Genomic DNA, 18,520 nt, shown 5'->3' with positions numbered 1-18,520 from the left:
ACTGTGAATAAATTAATGAGGAAAACATTGAAAGTTGAACTGTTATTTTCATTACAGTTGTATTATTGTAAGTTTTTATAATACCCCTATGATAATAGTAGATCGAGTTTTGCAATGTTGGTGTAACTATAATTTTTTGACAGCCTGACAGGCAACTTTAATATTCTGGTTGAACCTGCATGTTTACAGATGAACGTCACTCTCTTATGGATGGCCCACCAACATTACCTGTAGTTGAGGTGTAGAGTTGGCATTTTGACCATGTATTCTGAGTGGGCGTCACTTCAGGATGAAATCCAATGTGACAAAGCAAACCAGAGTGTCCTACACAAGTTTCCGACACCTGTTGGAACGACGGTCGCTACCTCCGTGGTAAGACACATTGCGGTCAGTCTCAGCATCACCGCCAACAGTCAGGAGCCATGCCAGCTCGACTCGGACAAGGAGGTCAAATGGGCCATGGAGGTGAGTTGGATCAGCTCTCTGAATGGGAATCAATTCAGGTTTATATCCATGACATCTAATGAATCTGATGACAGTCTCTCTATAAGTTTTCTAAACAGGCTGGAATACTTGTAAATTTTTTTCATCATTACTACTACAATTTTTTTCCAGGTGCTTTGTTATGGTCTGGGTCTCCCACTGACTGAGTTGGACACGATTAAGGAGTGTGTCAATGTGTACTGTAACTGGCTGACCGCCTGTATGCCTCCCTCCCCAAACCAGCCCCCCATCCCCCCACCCATCAGGGACGACCCTGACCCATACATCCAGGACATGATTCACCACCTGCTTAATTTGTTTGTACCTCGGCCAGGATCAGGTATTTAAATGTCACAGTGCAAACCAATCCTTTCAGCTAACTAATTAGCTTTTTCTAAGCAAACGATTTCTGTATGTCTAAAGTCCATTTATATGTTCATTATATTGGGGATTTTAATTCAACACGTTTTCAATAAATTTTTTAATTTTTGTATTGCACAAATATAAACAGATTTGGTTGCAAGCTAACCAAATCCTGATGATGGAGACAGATTTGTTGAGACATTTTGATCATCTTTACCTGGGGTTATTATGTTTGAACTCCCCTCTCTTTTAGATGTTGACAGTGTCAGGAAACAAGCTGTTTTCTGTCATCGAGTTTTACGCCAAATTCAGGCTATTGCCAAAGAATCTACCATATTGTCCAGAGAATCATGGGAAACTCTGCTGAAGTTTTTATTGGCGGCCAATGACAGTTTGTTATCACCACCTCTAGAAAAAGGTAGGATAATTGTTTTTAGTAACTTCGAAGGGAACTAACTTTTCAAAAGAACTGAATGTATATCAATAGGTAGTTCTAGATCAATGTAATATTCATACTCGCTCAATATATGTATGTATACTTTAGATTATGGCGTAAAGTGATGCCTATACTGAGAATTAAATTGTACTGTAGATTGTGATGTACCCAGTATATACATGTATGTATCATAATGATGTTCATACTCAGAATTACTTTTTAATGTTACTTATTATGTTGTCATTACTCAAAATAAGTAATTACTGTGGTGTATAAGTGGTGTCCATGCTCAGAAAATGTCTGTACTATGGTGTATAGGAGGGTATCAGGAGAAAACGTACCCAAGAGAAAACGTACCCAGGAGAAAACGTACCCAATTCCTAGGGTACGTTTTCTCCAAGAGAGAACGTACCCAGGTACGTTTTCTCTTATAAATATAATAAACATAAAGCTAAATAGTTTTAATAACTAATTTACTGCATTAATATAGAGGAATATTTGAATTTGATAGATATCTGAATTACATAATAATAATTCTTATATATGTACCGGTTGAGTATTTTAAGGATTTGGACATGTCAATTAGTTTTAAATACTACTTTAATGTATATTTTAATGAATAAATATAGGGGAATATACAATTTTTACAAATAATATCTTTAAAATAATATAGATCCCGTAAGGGTTTTCTTATATGTATCGATTAAATATCTAAAGGACTTGGACATGATTTGAGCTCAAAATTTTCAACTTTATTTCATAAATAATTTTTTAATAGTTGATAAATTTATCATGTTTGTTATAAGCATCCTGCTTTAAATATTAGTGATTTCAATGTAATTAGACTTATGAGACTTTCAAAGTTGTTAACAATGAAAAAAAAAACTATTCAAATAATTGATTCATATCTATCGAGAGAAAAAAAAACGCGCTCTCGACTTCTCGAGATACTCATTATTAAGTTCTCCAAATTATATTGCAATCAAAACTATTGTGTCGATCTATATTTTTTTAATCGATTTCATTTATATCAATGGATTAATTGCCGACTAATTAAACTGCTCAGGCGAAGTCTGTGCATTTGTATATAACACAATTATTGTCTAATTAATTAATGTACGTAATTATATAAAAACAAAAGCAACTTGTTACAATAATAAAATTATACAAATGTTTATTGCATAATTCATTTTATTGCATCCCAGAATATCTATTAAAACTGTTATTTATGATTTTTATAGGGTACGTTTTCTCCAAGAGAAAACGTACCTGGGTACGTTCTCTCTTGGAGAAAACGTACCCTAGGAATTGGGTACGTTTTCTCCTGGGTACGTTTTCTCTTGGGTACGTTTTCTCCAGCATTCTATAGGAGTGTGTAGCTCAGAATATGTCTGTACTGTGGTGTATAGTGGTGTCCATGCTCAGAATATGTCTGTGCTGTGGGTTATAAGTGGTGTCCATGCTCAGAATAAGTCAGTACTGTGGTGTATAGTGGTGTCCATGCTCAGAATAAGTCAGTACTGTGGTGTATAGGGGTGTCCATGGACAGAATAAGTCAGTACTGTGGTGTATAGTGGTGTCCATGCTCAGAATATGCCTGTACTGTGGTGTATAGTGGTGTCCATGGTCAGAATAAGTCATTACTGTGGTGAATAGTGGTGTCCATGGTCAGAATATGTCTATACTGTGGTGTATAGTGGCACACATGCTCAGAATAAGTCTGTACTGTGGTGTATAGTGGTGTCCATGCTCAGAATATGCATGTACTGTGGTGTATAGTGGTGTCCATACTCAGAATATGTCTGTACTGAGGTGTATAGTGGTATCCATGCTCAGAATAAGCCTGTACTGTGGTGTATAAGTGGTGTCCATACTCAGAAAATGTCTGTACTATGGTGTATAGGAGTGTCTAGCTCAGAATATGTCTGTACTGTGGTGTATAATGGCCTCAATGCTCAGAATATGCCTGTACTGTGGTGTATAGGGGTGTCCATACTCAGAATAAGGCAGTACTGTGGTGTATAGTGATGTCCATGCTCAGAATAAGTCAGTACTGTGGTGTATAGTGGTGTCCATGCTCAGAATATGTCTGTACTGTGGTGTATAGTGGTGTCCATGTTTAGAATAAGTCTGTACTGTGGTGTATAGGGGTGTCCATGCTCAGAATAAGTCTGTACTGTGGTGTATAGTGGTGTCCATGCTTAGAATAAGTCAGTACTGTGGTTTATAGTGGTGTCCATGCTTAGAATAAGTCAGTACTGTGGTTTATAGTGGTGTCTATGCTCAGAATAAGTCTGTACTGTGGTGTATAGTGGTGTCCATGCTTAGAATAAGTCAGTACTGTGGTGTATAGTGGTGTCCATGCTTAGAATAAGCCTGTACTGTGGTGTATAAGTGGTGTCCATGCTTAGAATAAGTCAGTACTGTGGTTTATAGTGGTGTCCATACTCAGAATATGTCTGTACTGAGGTGTATAGTGGTATCCATGCTCAGAATAAGCCTGTACTGTGGTGTATAAGTGGTGTCCATACTCAGAAAATGACTGTACTATGGTGTATAGGAGTGTCTAGCTCAGAATATGTCTGTACTGTGGTGTATAAGGGGTGTCCATGCTCAGAATATGTCTGTACTGTGGTAGATAGTGGTGTTCATGCTCAATAAGTCTGTACTGTGGTGAATAGTGGTGTCCATGCTTAGAATAAGTCTGTACTGTGGTGTATAGGGGTGTCCATGCTTAGAATAAGTCTGTACTGTGGTGAATAGTGGTGTCCATACTCAGAATAAGTCTGTACTGTGGTGAATAGTGGTGTCCATGCTCAATAAGTCTGTACTGTGGTGAATAGTGGTGTCCATGCTTAGAATAAGTCTGTACTGTGGTATATAGTGGTGTCCATGCTCAATAAGTCAGTACTGTGGTGTATAGTGGTGTCCATGCTTAGAATAAGTCTGTACTATGGTATATAGTGGTGTCCATGCTCAATAAGTCAGTACTGTGGTGTATAGTGGTGTTCATGCTTAGAATAAGTCAGTACTGTGGTGTATAGTGGTGTCCTCCATGCTCAGAATATGTCTGTACTGTGGTATATGGTGGTGTCCATGCTTAGAATAAGTCAGTACTGTGGTGTATAGTGGTGTCCATGCTTAGAATAAGTCAGTACTGTGGTTTATAGTGGTGTCCATGCTTAGAATAAGTCAGTACTGTGGTTTATAGTGGTGTCCATGCTTAGAATAAGTCTGTACTGTGGTGTATAGTGGTGTCCATGCTTAGAATAAGTCTGTACTGTGGTGTATTGTTCGAGCTAATTGCTTTTTGTTACTTTTTGTTTTGGTGGATTGTTGAATCATTGGTGACACAGAGTATCAGTTTAGCAGAATCTTTTGGAGTTGATATATTGGTGTATATTATTTTAGACAGTTATATTCTGTAGTCACACTACTTATTGTGCATGTACACAATTCACTTGTTTTCTTCACATTGTGAATTATAGGAAATATTATTGTGCCTCTGATAGAACAAATTATTACAATGAGCATGATAAGAATTTCCAACTATCAGAAAGATATTTTAAGACTTCCATTTGAAAAAATCATCAACAGAATAAACTCCTTGGACACTTCCAGGACTACTATTGAAATATATGAAGTCCGTGAAAAAAAAAGAAATAGTAGAAATGCCAAATATTAACTATTTATTGACCCTATATGTTTCCATATTTCCCCTCTTAGTGTCTATATAGCTCATAATGTATGCAAACACACTCTTCTATTTGATTCTGATAAAGATATTAAAATGTGAAGATTGTTTTATGCACAAACTGCTTTGAATAGCAGTTACTCAGAATCTTATAGCAATTTGTGTCCATTTTTAATACACTAATATTCTTTACGTTTAGGGAGCTTCTTTTTTATGATATTTGCCACTGCCATGCCTGAGTCTGAGTCAGTTAAACTTTTAGCTTGATATTGCATTGATTACGTTAGATGAATGATGTGCATGCCTGTCTTTTTGTTAATGCAGACGATGCTGGAATGAGTTCATGTAAGTGTTCTGATCCACTTTTTCTGGTGTGTACTTTTGTCACAGAGCACAAATTCTCACTGCTGGACCGATAGAGTGGCTAGCCAATCAAATCACAGAGTTCAAATCATAACAAATAGCCAAAAAGTCAAACAGTACCCTTTTTTTTTTTTACTTTAATACCATTCTTTTTTTAAACAAAGCATTCTGGTGATTCATAAAAAAGATTTGACTAGCATGTTGAATTAAAACTATATTTTGAGTTCACACTAAGCCCCTATTTATAATCTTCTGATTTGCTGAGTGTTAAATACTGTAAAATGTTGTGATTATCTGTTATTTTCTTTGAATAACATTACCCGGTAAACCAATTCTTACATTTTATTATTGAACAAATAAAACAACATGTTTCACGGTTATAGGCCTCAGCATTACTAGTGACCACAATTCTGTAACTCCTTGATGAACCTTTCTAATGCCAAGCTTATTAACAAAATATCATTACAATTAACAACTCCTATATGACACCTTAACAGCAGAGAATTTGTCCTGTTAACACTTCTTCATATTAATCTGCATAAATTTAATTTTAAGCTTACCGGGTATTTATATTGAGGGCTTTTTGATTTCTGTAGTTTACTAGCATTGTTTGTATATTCAGAATGGCTTCCAGTGCTTTGGCTTTTATATAAAAAGTGAGCTGAGCATTCTGTGATTAAAAAATGATGATATTGGATGTAGATTTGGGTTCTCAGTTTTTCTGAAAGGTAAACCTACCTCATTTGATCTATTCACAGTAAAGACATAATCTGTACTTGATAATTCTTGTAATAAGGTCATGTCAAAAAGGTATACTACAGATAAAGTTCAATGTCATTCTTTGAGGCCAAGGTCAAATTGAACACAATACTCTAAATCATTGTTTTATGTGAGAGATATATTTATATGTGGTTCGATACTTGTACGAGGGTCAATCAAAAAATACGAAGACTTTTGTCATAGCTATGTTACTTAACGTCATATCATTACTAAATTTGGTAGACATGATTTAGCAATAGTTTCAAACAATTTGCAAGAAAAAAAGTTAATAAATTCCTTTTTTTCTAAGAATTATTTAGAATCTAATTCTACAAAAATTAGGTCACGGCGCACGGTCAGTATTTGTGTTATGTCAACCATACATCATATAATGTTGAAAGTAACATCTCTATAAATTAGGCTTAAAACCAAATAATATTGAAATCTCAAATCAAGTTTTGTCATGGTATTCTATGTTCCAAATAATGACGGGATATATTGTTTTGTCGAACAGATATTAGTAACTATATACAGATAGTCCTCTTTAGAATTAACTAAAAACATCGACGTCGCCGGACGTCACGGCGCAACGAGAAATACACACAAAATGGATTTAACCCGGGAAAAAGCAGATACAAGCTGTGAAAATGCTCAATGGTTCAAATAATAAGTCAACAATTATATGCAAGTTTGTGTCTAATTGTAATAAATTTTGTGGGGGTGGTGGTAATTGTATTTTGAATATAAAACAGTCTGAAAGAGAGTAGAATATCTGTAAATATTTGGTAAAAAAATAAGTAACGTCAACCGACATTCAGGGTTATCCTTACTGTAAACTAAGAGATACACGGTTAGAAAATGAAAACTTTGAAGAACTAACTTATGATTCTCGAACAAATGTGTACAAATAAGATGTTAAGTGGTTCAGTGCAATTTTAAATTGTAAGGAGAAAGGCACAAGAGACTAAGCGTGATATAAAGATGGGGTATATCTATAAACTAAGCATGTGTAATCTTGACGTCATGTTTTGAACGTTACCGTGCGCCGTGGTGACAAAACATGTTGTTTTTAAAAAGGGGTAACAAAAATACCATTTCATCAAATGGACTAAAACTTCGCATATCAATAACTTACGTGATGGTGCACAGATTAATCTGTTAAGTATGACTTTCGTGAAAAATATATGACAGACAGCTACATTGTCTTCGTATTTTTTGATTGACCCTCGTAATTTTGTGGCATTCGCAACATGCCGAAATTGAGTTCTCAGGAATAAAAATAAACTAAAAGTTTTGTTTTAGGAACATATGCAAAAGTTTATTTTTATGGGAAAATAAAAGTTAACTAAAGTAGTTATCAGTATTTACTGTGAAATGTGTCCACATTTTTAACAAACACTTGTTTATTTCAGTGTTATTTGGAAAAAGCTCTTTTAAGGTATTCGATGTATAACGACCACATTTTGTACCTTATAAATGAATGGTCCGATATTTTTAATCATGATATCATTTTGAAGGTGTTATCAAATAAAAATACATCACCAAAGGAGTTTTCAAAATTTTGATTATGGTCCAACTAATTACACCTTGAATTTTGCATTAAAGTCTATGGGCAATGTATGTTTTATTAAGATATTGTAAAACTTAGGTAACTTCAAATTTCTAAAACTCTTAAAGTTTTAGTTAATACATGCATAAACACTCTCTTTATTTAAATATGAAATAAAATTAATCATTTACTGCAGATATTTTGACAATTAAAATTAAAATTTTCTTTTTTTCATCAAGGGGAGATAACTCTTTAAAAAAATTAAAGTGCGAAATAACCAGCTCCTTATATGTTGTCAGTCATGTGAATTTGGTTCATTTCACTTTCATTGTTATTTAGCAATACATATTTAACTTGTTTAAACTGATTCAAAATTGTTCAATATCCCTTCATTATACTTTGAATACCTTACATCACCATTCCATAGATAGTACAACCATCTCTAAACAATCCTGTAGGTTTTTTGTTTTTTTACATTTTATTTAGTGCAGGATATTTTCATTGTATTCACACTTCTATAACTGCAGTAGCCATCATGATGTATGTGTTGTAAATGTATTGTACTCATCCTCTGTTTATATGGGTATGATCACCATTTAAATGACAAAATCAAACCAAGAACCCCCCTAATAAAAAAAAAAAAAATTAATAGTAAATTGTGTGATCATACATCAAACAACATTTGGACATATTAGGATTGAAGGTGAAGGGGGGGGGGGGGGGGGAGGGGGTGTTTATTTCAGCCATTAAGCTTTCAAGAGGGTTTCAGGCTTTCATAAAACTATTATCCTTATATCTGCAAGTTGATGGATTTTGCAGATAGAAATAGTCTTTATTAAAATAAAAACTATTGTTTAAGCAAAGCAACACTATTTTTTGAGGGAAACTAATGGGTATGAGGAATATGGCAGGAAATTTTAGTGTGTGCTTTGAAATTTTGGTTTTAACACTTTTGATGTCTCAGTGCCAATGTATTTTCAAGATACACATTTTTTTTCTTTATTATCACCCTGTTAGTACCGGTACTTTAACTTTTGGTATTTTGTCACTTTAGCTAGCCAAGGGTGACAAATCCCTCCTGCCCTCTTTACTGAAAAGAGAACAGGTACAGTCCCCCTTGACTAGCGGTGATAGTATTGAGTATGATGATAACAAGCACCTGCTGAGTGGGCTGTGTCTTTGACAGATGACATAGGGGACCAGCTGTGTGAGCGAGTGCTCAGTGTGCTGTTTGAGATCTGGCTGCTGGCCTGCCACAAGTGTTTCCCCTCCCCCTCTCTCTGGAAGACCTTCCGCGGCATGTGTATCAGCTGGCGCCACCACGAGTCGCTGGTGGTGCAGTGGCATAAGGTCAACCACGCCCTCACAGCCCACGTCCTCAGCTTTACCCAGGGACCGGACTACCCCAAACTGACACTAGGTATGTAAACAGTGCTGCTGACTCTAGGTATGTAAACAGGGCAGCTGACTCTAGGTATGTAAACATTGCCGCTGACTCTAAGTATTTAAATAGGGCCGCTGACACTAGGTTTATGTTTCCTTGAGCATACAAATTCTTTTTAATGTAAATTTCTAAGTTCCATATGATGTTGAAAGAATTTTGAATAAGCTTCTATCCAAAGATGAGTGAAACCTTATAATTTGTTGTCAATCAATCTTTCTGGAAAGATTTAAACAACTTTTTTTTAATGTTCAATACATATTTGAAGCATAAGATAGTACTTGATAGGACTAAATTATTTTGCAAACCTCTGCAGGTAAATATGAATGCAAAATACATAGATTAAAAGAACTGATTCAGTTGATTTTTCTCAGTCATGGTTAATACATATATCTATAATGTTGAAGGTCTTGTTATACATGATTCTGACTTTACTTTCACAGCTGATGATGAAGCTCAGTTGATACCGACCGCCATGACATATGACTGTATCGCCCAGTGCTGGTTCCGATTCCTTCACATCATACAGAATCCTGTGGATCTGTGTCGTCCAGAAATCATCGGAAAAACCCACAAATTTATGCAAGCGGCCATGAATAGCGACACTCTGATAGATCCGACCCAGCATGAGTGTCTGCAGAAACTCCCGGTCATCTTCTACAAGGCCATGAAGGGCGTGTCTGTGATGGTTAATGCATTTCTGGGTCAGTCAATTTGATAACTTATTCAAATAAATATAAACCATCATTATACAATTTTTTATTTGAAATTTAAGAATATTATATGAAGTCAGAGAGAAGATGGTTAAAGATTTTGATTATTTGGTGCTTTCAGGTATTCCCCAGACCCAGAATAAGTACGATGAGCAGCTGATCTCCAGTAGCAGCAGTAACAGTAAGCTAACCATGCCCCCCACTCCCCCGGGGCAGAGGAAATCCTCCCGCCCTATGTCTGTCTTCAGCTCCTCCAACAAAGGTAGGCACAGAACGAAAAGTTTTTTTTTAAGTTTTACATTTAAGAAAGTAAAATTAATTAACAATTATGAATACTGGTATACTACATGAACAGTAACTTGGGTAACAGTGACATGTATATTTACACCTCTTAACCATTTGTTTATGTAAAATGTCTTTCAGTGAAGGTTTTTGTTTTTCATTCAATACACTCCTTCATAAAGGCTACCAAAGGATGAACTGATTTAATTTTGCAGGAAGCTCCAAGCCAGCCAACACGTCCGTCGCAGTGCCAAAATCCAATACACCCATGATGTCCAGTCTGATATTCTACGAGCCCCGCCAGTCTCTGGCTCCCACTCGGCCAAAGTGTGACAGCATTCTCCATCTTTTTGGGGCGTGGCTCTTTGATGCTGCCCTGGCGAGGGTCAAGTTTCACAACTGTCACAGAATCGTTCCTGATCAAGGTACTACATGTATATTCATTACATGGATTGCATGAAAAACAAGAGTTTGTTTTCATATGCAGTTCTGGCTCCAAGATCTTGAAGTAATCTGACACTTTAGTCAAAATGTACTCTGTTGTTAATGTCTTTTGATTGATAATATGGACAAAATTGAAATGCTATTAAAAGTAACTTGGTATTAAGTTGTTATTTACAAATTTCAATCGACACAGGAGAGGGCATTTTAAGTTTACAGAACTTGTGCCCAATCCTCTTGTATATGCCATCTTAACTATAAAATATATTCAAACCAATCGTCATATTATGAATTGATAAACAATCAATTTATGACTGACTGAAATTTTGACTTAAATTTGTCTAAAATTGCTCCATTATCCTGAGGCCTGATTTGAAAACTGAACTTTCTTAAGGATAGAAGTACAGTGTACCTGTTTATGAAAGCATTTTTTTTTAAATTGCCTGCCAGCTTCATGCAATTTTGTGTAATTTGTTCACTGTTAGAGTACCGGTAGATTTAATTGAAATTATAAATTGTGGAAATATATACTGCAGATTCCTTTTTTTACCTAAGTTCTCATTTTCGTGATTCAATCATTTTGCATCAAAGCGAGAGAATATAAAATGGTGAATGATGAATTTTTATCATTGTTTAATATTTAGTTTACATCTGTCTGAAAAATACATTTAAAAGGGAGATTTCAAAATTTGTGAAATGTGCTTCTCACGACTTAATGTAGATATTAATTCCTTGCGTTTTATTAGGAATCTAAAGTATATAAACAGTACACCTATAAGACTGAAATATGTATGTAATCTTTTAATGACATATCTTGAACCTTGATTTATCTCAACTTTAAATACACCCTTTTAGGTTCCATTCACTCGGATCGAAGATCCAGTTCATTAACTGACTCGCGACGGAACTCCGTGACAATGGATTACCACTCGGATAGTGCACTGGTCTGTGACAACACGTACGAGATGGGACGTGCTGAGGCCCTCGGAACACTGTGTAGAATTTTCTGTGCTCACAAAACAGGGGAGACCATCCTACCTGTGTATTACTCCAGATTTTATTTGGCCATGTACTACGGCCTGCAAACTTCAGAGGAGGTCAGTTTTCCCGTTTTAGTCATATTAGTTTCACATGTGTATATGTACCTCAAATTTAGTGTATTGATATGATTTTGGATTTGAACTTTCCATTTATAGTTTTATCAGTGAGTTTATCCATTATACGTGTATTTCTAATTCATCTCTTCCAGTATTTGAGCGGACAAGTGTTAGCCAGTGTGCTGTTTAACTCCTGTGATATATTACGAGTCGATTTGGACGGTGTTCTGATGCTGCTGCCTCATATTTTGGATGCCATTCAACTGGTGCTGAATGATCTACCCAATAAGTACAAGTAAGTAAATAATAACTCCATGTACTATGTACCGTATATACTCGCCTATAAGTACGGCTCGCCTATAAGTCGGGTGTCTTTTTTCAGTATTATTTTGGAGGATTTGCCATTGACCCGCTTATAAGTCGGGTAACTTTTTCAGGATAATCGGTCTAGAGAATTTTCCTAAATTTGCGATATTTTTTCATCAAATTCTTAATTTTTTTTTCATAATTCCCTAAGATAAATAGTTTACAGATTCTTTCAATACAGATACCACATTTTACAATAATTACGTTTTTCTTTCATAATATTTTTTAGGACAAAGATTAATGTCAATAAAATTATGATATGTTACCATTAATATCTAATTTTCTCTTATTTTTCTCTTTCAGTACGGATATTTCATATAATACTCTTAATAAACTTGTTAACTTGTTCTACTTTCACATTAAATTCTTATCTTGAGTTATCCTTCCTGACGTGAAAAAAATTAAGTACACCGATCTCGATCAATATAAATATTCTACTACCGGTAAATGAAGAACGAAGACAATCCAATATATCAACTCATGTTTATTCAAGAAACATAAATAACAACAAATATTATTTCATATGCATAGCGTAATCAATACGAACAAATAATTCTACATTTGTATTAAAGAGTTCACAGTCACATTCACATTTTAATTGTTCACTAGCTCACTCGCGGATATCCTCTGGGGTGAATCCTAGGAATTCTTCATCGCCGTTGTCTTCGAAGAGAAGCTTCATCTGCAACTCAGATAAGGGAATGTCATCGTAGAAATCGTCATCACTATCCATATTCGCCGGTTCCTCGGGCACCATGGTTTCGGATTCACTATCGGCAGAATCAGGTCCTGACACTAAATCACTGTAAAGGGCATCGTCCTCAGATCCGTCCATGTTGTTGCTTATTCCACACTTCTTAAAAGAATGGCATACAATATCCGTAGACACTGAGTCCCAGGCTTCTTTTATCCAACCGACGATCACACTGTAACTCGGCCTCTTCAGATTTCCTCCTGCTGTAAATTCCTTCTCTCCGTTTATCATCCAGTTAGTCCACAGCTCGCGCATCTTTGTCTTGAACGGCTTGTTCAGGGACACATCCAGTGGCTGTAAAACTGAAGTGCAACCCCCGGGAATCACAGCTTGAGTCACCTTCATGGATTTCAGAGTTTTTTTCACTTTATCCCCTAGGTGTCCGCGGAACATGTCCCACACAAGCAGACTCTTTCTGTTAATCAGGGCGCCGGGACGGGTCGACCACACTTTCTCCAGCCACACGTTACACAGATCTTCGTTCATCCACCCTTTTTCATTCACATACACTAACACTCCGGCTGGAAGTTTCTCCTTTGGCATAGTCTTCCGTTTAAACACCACCATCGGCTTTAATTTCGTTCCGTCGGCCATACAACTTAACACCACAGTCATATATGATTTCTCTGCTCCTGTTGTTTTCACTGACACTGTTTTTTCACCTTTAAAATGAACAGTCCGGTTTGATGGTAAGTCAAATGAAATCGGCGTCTCGTCCATGTTTCCGATGGCTGCAAGGGGGAAGTTATGGAGTCTGCGGTGCTTCAACACGAAACGATGGAAATTCTCCACTTTCTTCTCGACATCGGTTGGAAGTTTCTGGGCGATGTGGGTCCTCTGACGAATGGCGAGGCCATGTCGATTCATAAAGCGGGTACACCATCCAGCCGATGTCTTGAAGTCCTTGTGGGCGATGGTCTTGTCTTCTTTCACTCTTTGCAGGGCTTGCACTCTGATGGCACCGCGTGTCACAATGTATCCCTGCTGACGCAATTCTGTCACCCAGTTCAACAGGTCTTTCTCAAGCGCCTCTAGAGGGGATGGGTTCCGTCTCATCTTCTTCAGGGGACGATCTAAGGAGAGGAGTTCCGTCTTCTTCTTTCGCCAATCTCTGACCAGCTTCTCGTTGACCCCATACTCTCGTTCTGCAGCAGCGTTGCTATGTTGTTCTGCATACGACACAACTTTAAGCTTAAAGTTGGAATCGTAAGCGTTTCTTTGTCTCTTGGGCATGATGACTGTTTGATAACGAACTAATTTTTTTCGTGAATTTATGTTAAAATTAATAATTATGAGATGCTCATTGTCCACGCTTGCTATAAAAATAATTGGGAGGTACTCGTTGTCAACGCTAATTACAAAACTAATTAGGAGGTACTCAATGTCCAAGCTCTATAAATAATAATTATGTGTCGGTAGTTGATGCAGTGTACCGTTATATTACATAATCATATAGCCCCTCATTATATCTTAAAATACTGTTGTCGCTAACAAGATCGCAATGCCTTTGAATTAACCCCTTTCCAATGAATGAACTAGTGCCTGGGGCATATTTAAATATATCTGCCGATGCGTGTGTTGTTTTTGCAGACACGTATACCGTTTACCATTGAGCTGGAGACAATTGACTATTGTTAGATACCTTGTAAAAACGACATACAATAACATTCAAAAATAAAATACTGTATTGCATTTTTATTTGCATATACTTAATATTAACTCATCTGATTAAATCGAACTATGAAGTCGGGATCGTAGTCCATATATTAAACACGTGATCTTTAATGGCGTCCAAATTTCACAAACTAAGAGATTTATACCCTGAAAGTAAAATACCTGACTGTTATGAGTCCAAACGTGATTTTTAACTTACAGATGCATCATAATCCACTTAAGTGCAGATACCGTTGTCCAATTCCCCGGTAAATACGAAAAAAAATAATCAATAAACAAAATAAAATGTATTTGTTTACTTATCATGTTATTTCAAAATGTGTTTGTGTGTGTGTAAATATATTTATATAAAACTGTAAGAAAAGTCCATATATAACACGTGACTTGTTATGGAGTCTAAAATCCAAGAAATTTCTGCTCTGAAAAAAGAACCTGAAAGTATGTCACGCCTATAAGTCGGACCCCTACTTTGCACTTAATTTTCTACTCCCAAAATACCGACTTATAAGCGAGTATATACGGTACAAACTGACTTCAACTGGTGCTGAATGATCTACCTAATAAGTACAAGTAAGTAAATAATAACTCCATGTACTATGTACAAACTGACTTCAACTGGTGCTGAATGATCTACCCAATAAGTACAAGTAAGTAAATAATAACTCCATGTACTATGTACAAACTGACTTCAACTGGTGCTGAATGATCTACCTAATAAGTACAAGTAAGTAAATAATAACTCCATGTACTATGTACAAACTGACTTCAACTGGTGCTGAATGATCTACCCAATAAGTACAAGTAAGTAAATAATAACTCCATGTACTATGTACAAACTGACTTCAACTGGTGCTGAATGATCTACCTAATAAGTACAAGTAAGTAAATAATAACTCCATGTACTATGTACAAACTGACTTCAACTGGTGCTGAATGATCTACCTAATAAGTACAAGTAAGTAAATAATAACTCCATGTACTATGTACAAACTGACTTCAACTGGTGCTGAATGATCTACCTAATAAGTACAAGTAAGTAGATAATAACTCCATGTACTATGTACAAACTGACTTCAACTGGTGCTGAATGATCTACCCAATAAGTACAAGTAAGTAAATAATAACTCCATGTACTATGTACAAACTGACTTCAACTGGTGCTGAATGATCTACCCAATAAGTACAAGTAAGTAAATAATAACTCCATGTACTATGTACAAACTGACTTCAACTGGTGCTGAATGATCTACCCAATAAGTACAAGTAAGTAGATAATAACTCCATGTACTATGTACAAACTGACTTCAACTGGTGCTGAATGATCTACCCAATAAGTACAAGTAAGTAAATAATAACTCCATGTACTATGTACAAACTGACTTCAACTGGTGCTGAATGATCTACCCAATAAGTACAAGTAAGTAAATAATAACTCCATGTACTATGTACAAACTGACTTCAACTGGTGCTGAATGATCTACCTAATAAGTACAAGTAAGTAAATAATAACTCCATGTACTATGTACAAACTGACTTCAACTGGTGCTGAATGATCTACCCAATAAGTACAAGTAAGTAAATAATAACTCCATGTACTATGTACAAACTGACTTCAACTGGTGCTGAATGATCTACCCAATAAGTACAAGTAAGTAAATAATAACTCCATGTACTATGTACAAACTGACTTCAACTGGTGCTGAATGATCTACCCAATAAGTACAAGTAAGTAAATAATAACTCCATGTACTATGTACAAACTGACTTCAACTGGTGCTGAATGATCTACCCAATAAGTACAAGTAAGTAAATAATAACTCCATGTACTATGTACAAACTGACTTCAACTGGTGCTGAATGATCTACCCAATAAGTACAAGTAAGTAAATAATAACTCCATGTACTATGTACAAACTGACTTCAACTGGTGCTGAATGATCTACCTAATAAGTACAAGTAAGTAAATAATAACTCCATGTACTATGTACAAACTGACTTCAACTGGTGCTGAATGATCTACCTAATAAGTACAAGTAAGTAAATAATAACTCCATGTACTATGTACAAACTGACTTCAACTGGTGCTGAATGATCTACCTAATAAGTACAAGTAAGTAAATAATAACTCCATGTACTATGTACAAACTGACTTCAACTGGTGCTGAATGATCTACCTAATAAGTACAAGTAAGTAAATAATAACTCCATGTACTATGTACAAACTGACTTCAACTGGTGCTGAATGATCTACCCAATAAGTACAAGTAAGTAGATAATAACTCCATGTACTATGTACAAACTGACTTCAACTGGTGCTGAATGATCTACCCAATAAGTACAAGTAAGTAAATAATAACTCCATGTACTATGTACAAACTGACTTCAACTGGTGCTGAATGATCTACCTAATAAGTACAAGTAAGTAAATAATAACTCCATGTACTATGTACAAACTGACTTCAACTGGTGCTGAATGATCTACCTAATAAGTACAAGTAAGTAGATAATAACTCCATGTACTATGTACAAACTGACTTCAACTGGTGCTGAATGATCTACCTAATAAGTACAAGTAAGTAGATAATAACTCCATGTACTATGTACAAACTGACTTCAACTGGTGCTGAATGATCTACCCAATAAGTACAAGTAAGTAGATAATAACTCCATGTACTATGTACAAACTGATCTCAGATATAGATGTAAAACCTTCTTGATTATCTCCCCAGTTACTTTATAGTGGAGGCTCAACTTTTATTGATATTGTGGGTACCCCCTTGCCCATGAATATTCATAATCCTCAAAGAATTATGAAATTTGTCTTTAATTACCGACATTTTGTTATCCATAAATTATCCACAAAATTATGTTTCTGTGAACCTTTAAAAAACGAGCACTCATTGATTTTCGCCATCTCTCTAACAAAATTTAAATGATTTCAAAGTATTAGACATATGTCATTATAAGAACTGATATGTAGTGATTTGATTGACAGGAGTGAGACCAACAGTACCATCGAGTTTAGGAACGTGGACCTACAGAAGGCCTGTATCAACCTTCTACTGACCACACTCTGTCTGCCGCTGCACTTCAAGGATCTCACTATCAGGGGTGAGATATCTCACAGTATCTCAATACCAATCACTTGTTAACACAGCATCTCACTATATATTTATTGTAGTTTTACTGTAATATATCTGCAGACATTATTTTATTTTCTTTATTGTTATTCCCTACAGACATTGTATCCAGCACAGACACAGAGGTACAGCTCATCACATTCATTTCTCTGAAGAAGAAGATCATTGACCTAATTATTGGAGCCCTTCGCATCAGCTCAGATTCCACCAACACACAGATGTTATTGGGTATCGGCATCTTCTCGCTCATTAAATATTTATCTAATGTTTTATCACAGATTGAAATGATCCACTATTACAATTTATTTATTGCCCAATTGACAAACTATTTGTAACAGTCGTGCTAGGTCCTCAGTGTGTTTGTTGTGTCTGTTTACAGGCGGTTTGATGCTACTGGTGGAGGATATGGCGGTGTGTGAAGCCGCAGAACAAACCACGTTCCAGCCCCATGACATCAGCCAGGAGTCGGAGAACCAAGGTAATCCCCGCAGTGTTTTCTGTCTCCAAATGTCTTCAGAAAGTTATCAGTAGATAATGAACAAGTTCTTCATAAATTATTGATAGTTATTAACAGTTATAAAAGGAATTTGAACTTTAAAGTATTTGTAAGTAATCAATATGTTATTACAAAAAATAACAATAAAATGTCAATAAAACATCTATAACTTACTTTATATCAAATATGAAAAAATAAATGACACTGAGGGAATAATAAGTGTACAATGACTTACAGTTCTTGGTTAATGTTGATCAGTGATTACCTTTTTTGACAGTTTTCTCAGACAACAGTCAGAGCAGCCTGAAGACTTCGTCCTCAGAGTCAAGCTTCAAGGAGGGATCATACCACAGACTGGGACACCAAGCCAGTGACACTGGTACACATGGGGCTAGTCGTCTATATATTCATTATTATACAATTTTAGCCATTCGACGAGGACAGTGAATGGTTTTATAGACCGAATGAG

General features: G+C 35.9%; 1 protein-coding gene across 4 annotated transcripts in view; it reads left to right on the top strand.

Annotated features, from left to right (window-relative positions):
* The window catches only part of LOC128175677 (ral GTPase-activating protein subunit beta-like), a 41,893-nt gene that overhangs the window by 219 nt on the left and 23,154 nt on the right, over positions 1 to 18,520 (top strand). For 2 of the 4 annotated variants that reach the window (XM_052841488.1, XM_052841485.1), the window contains exons 2-15: positions 144 to 465; positions 616 to 823; positions 1,100 to 1,264; positions 5,301 to 5,321; positions 8,834 to 9,067; positions 9,532 to 9,792; positions 9,923 to 10,063; positions 10,299 to 10,508; positions 11,380 to 11,621; positions 11,774 to 11,916; positions 17,411 to 17,526; positions 17,655 to 17,783; positions 17,935 to 18,033; positions 18,329 to 18,430. In XM_052841488.1, coding sequence (XP_052697448.1) covers positions 262 to 465; positions 616 to 823; positions 1,100 to 1,264; positions 5,301 to 5,321; positions 8,834 to 9,067; positions 9,532 to 9,792; positions 9,923 to 10,063; positions 10,299 to 10,508; positions 11,380 to 11,621; positions 11,774 to 11,916; positions 17,411 to 17,526; positions 17,655 to 17,783; positions 17,935 to 18,033; positions 18,329 to 18,430 — 2,275 coding nt within the window. In that variant the 5' untranslated portion in view covers positions 144 to 261. The remainder of the gene's footprint in view (positions 1 to 143; positions 466 to 615; positions 824 to 1,099; positions 1,265 to 5,300; positions 5,322 to 8,833; positions 9,068 to 9,531; positions 9,793 to 9,922; positions 10,064 to 10,298; positions 10,509 to 11,379; positions 11,622 to 11,773; positions 11,917 to 17,410; positions 17,527 to 17,654; positions 17,784 to 17,934; positions 18,034 to 18,328; positions 18,431 to 18,520) is intronic. The other 2 variants (XM_052841486.1, XM_052841487.1) reach the window with 2 other exon arrangements.

Source organism: Crassostrea angulata, chromosome 3 (assembly GCF_025612915.1).
Source record: "Crassostrea angulata isolate pt1a10 chromosome 3, ASM2561291v2, whole genome shotgun sequence".
In the NCBI taxonomy this organism is placed as follows: domain Eukaryota; kingdom Metazoa; phylum Mollusca; class Bivalvia; order Ostreida; family Ostreidae; genus Magallana; species Magallana angulata.
This window is presented reverse-complemented; position numbering and strand designations above follow the sequence as displayed.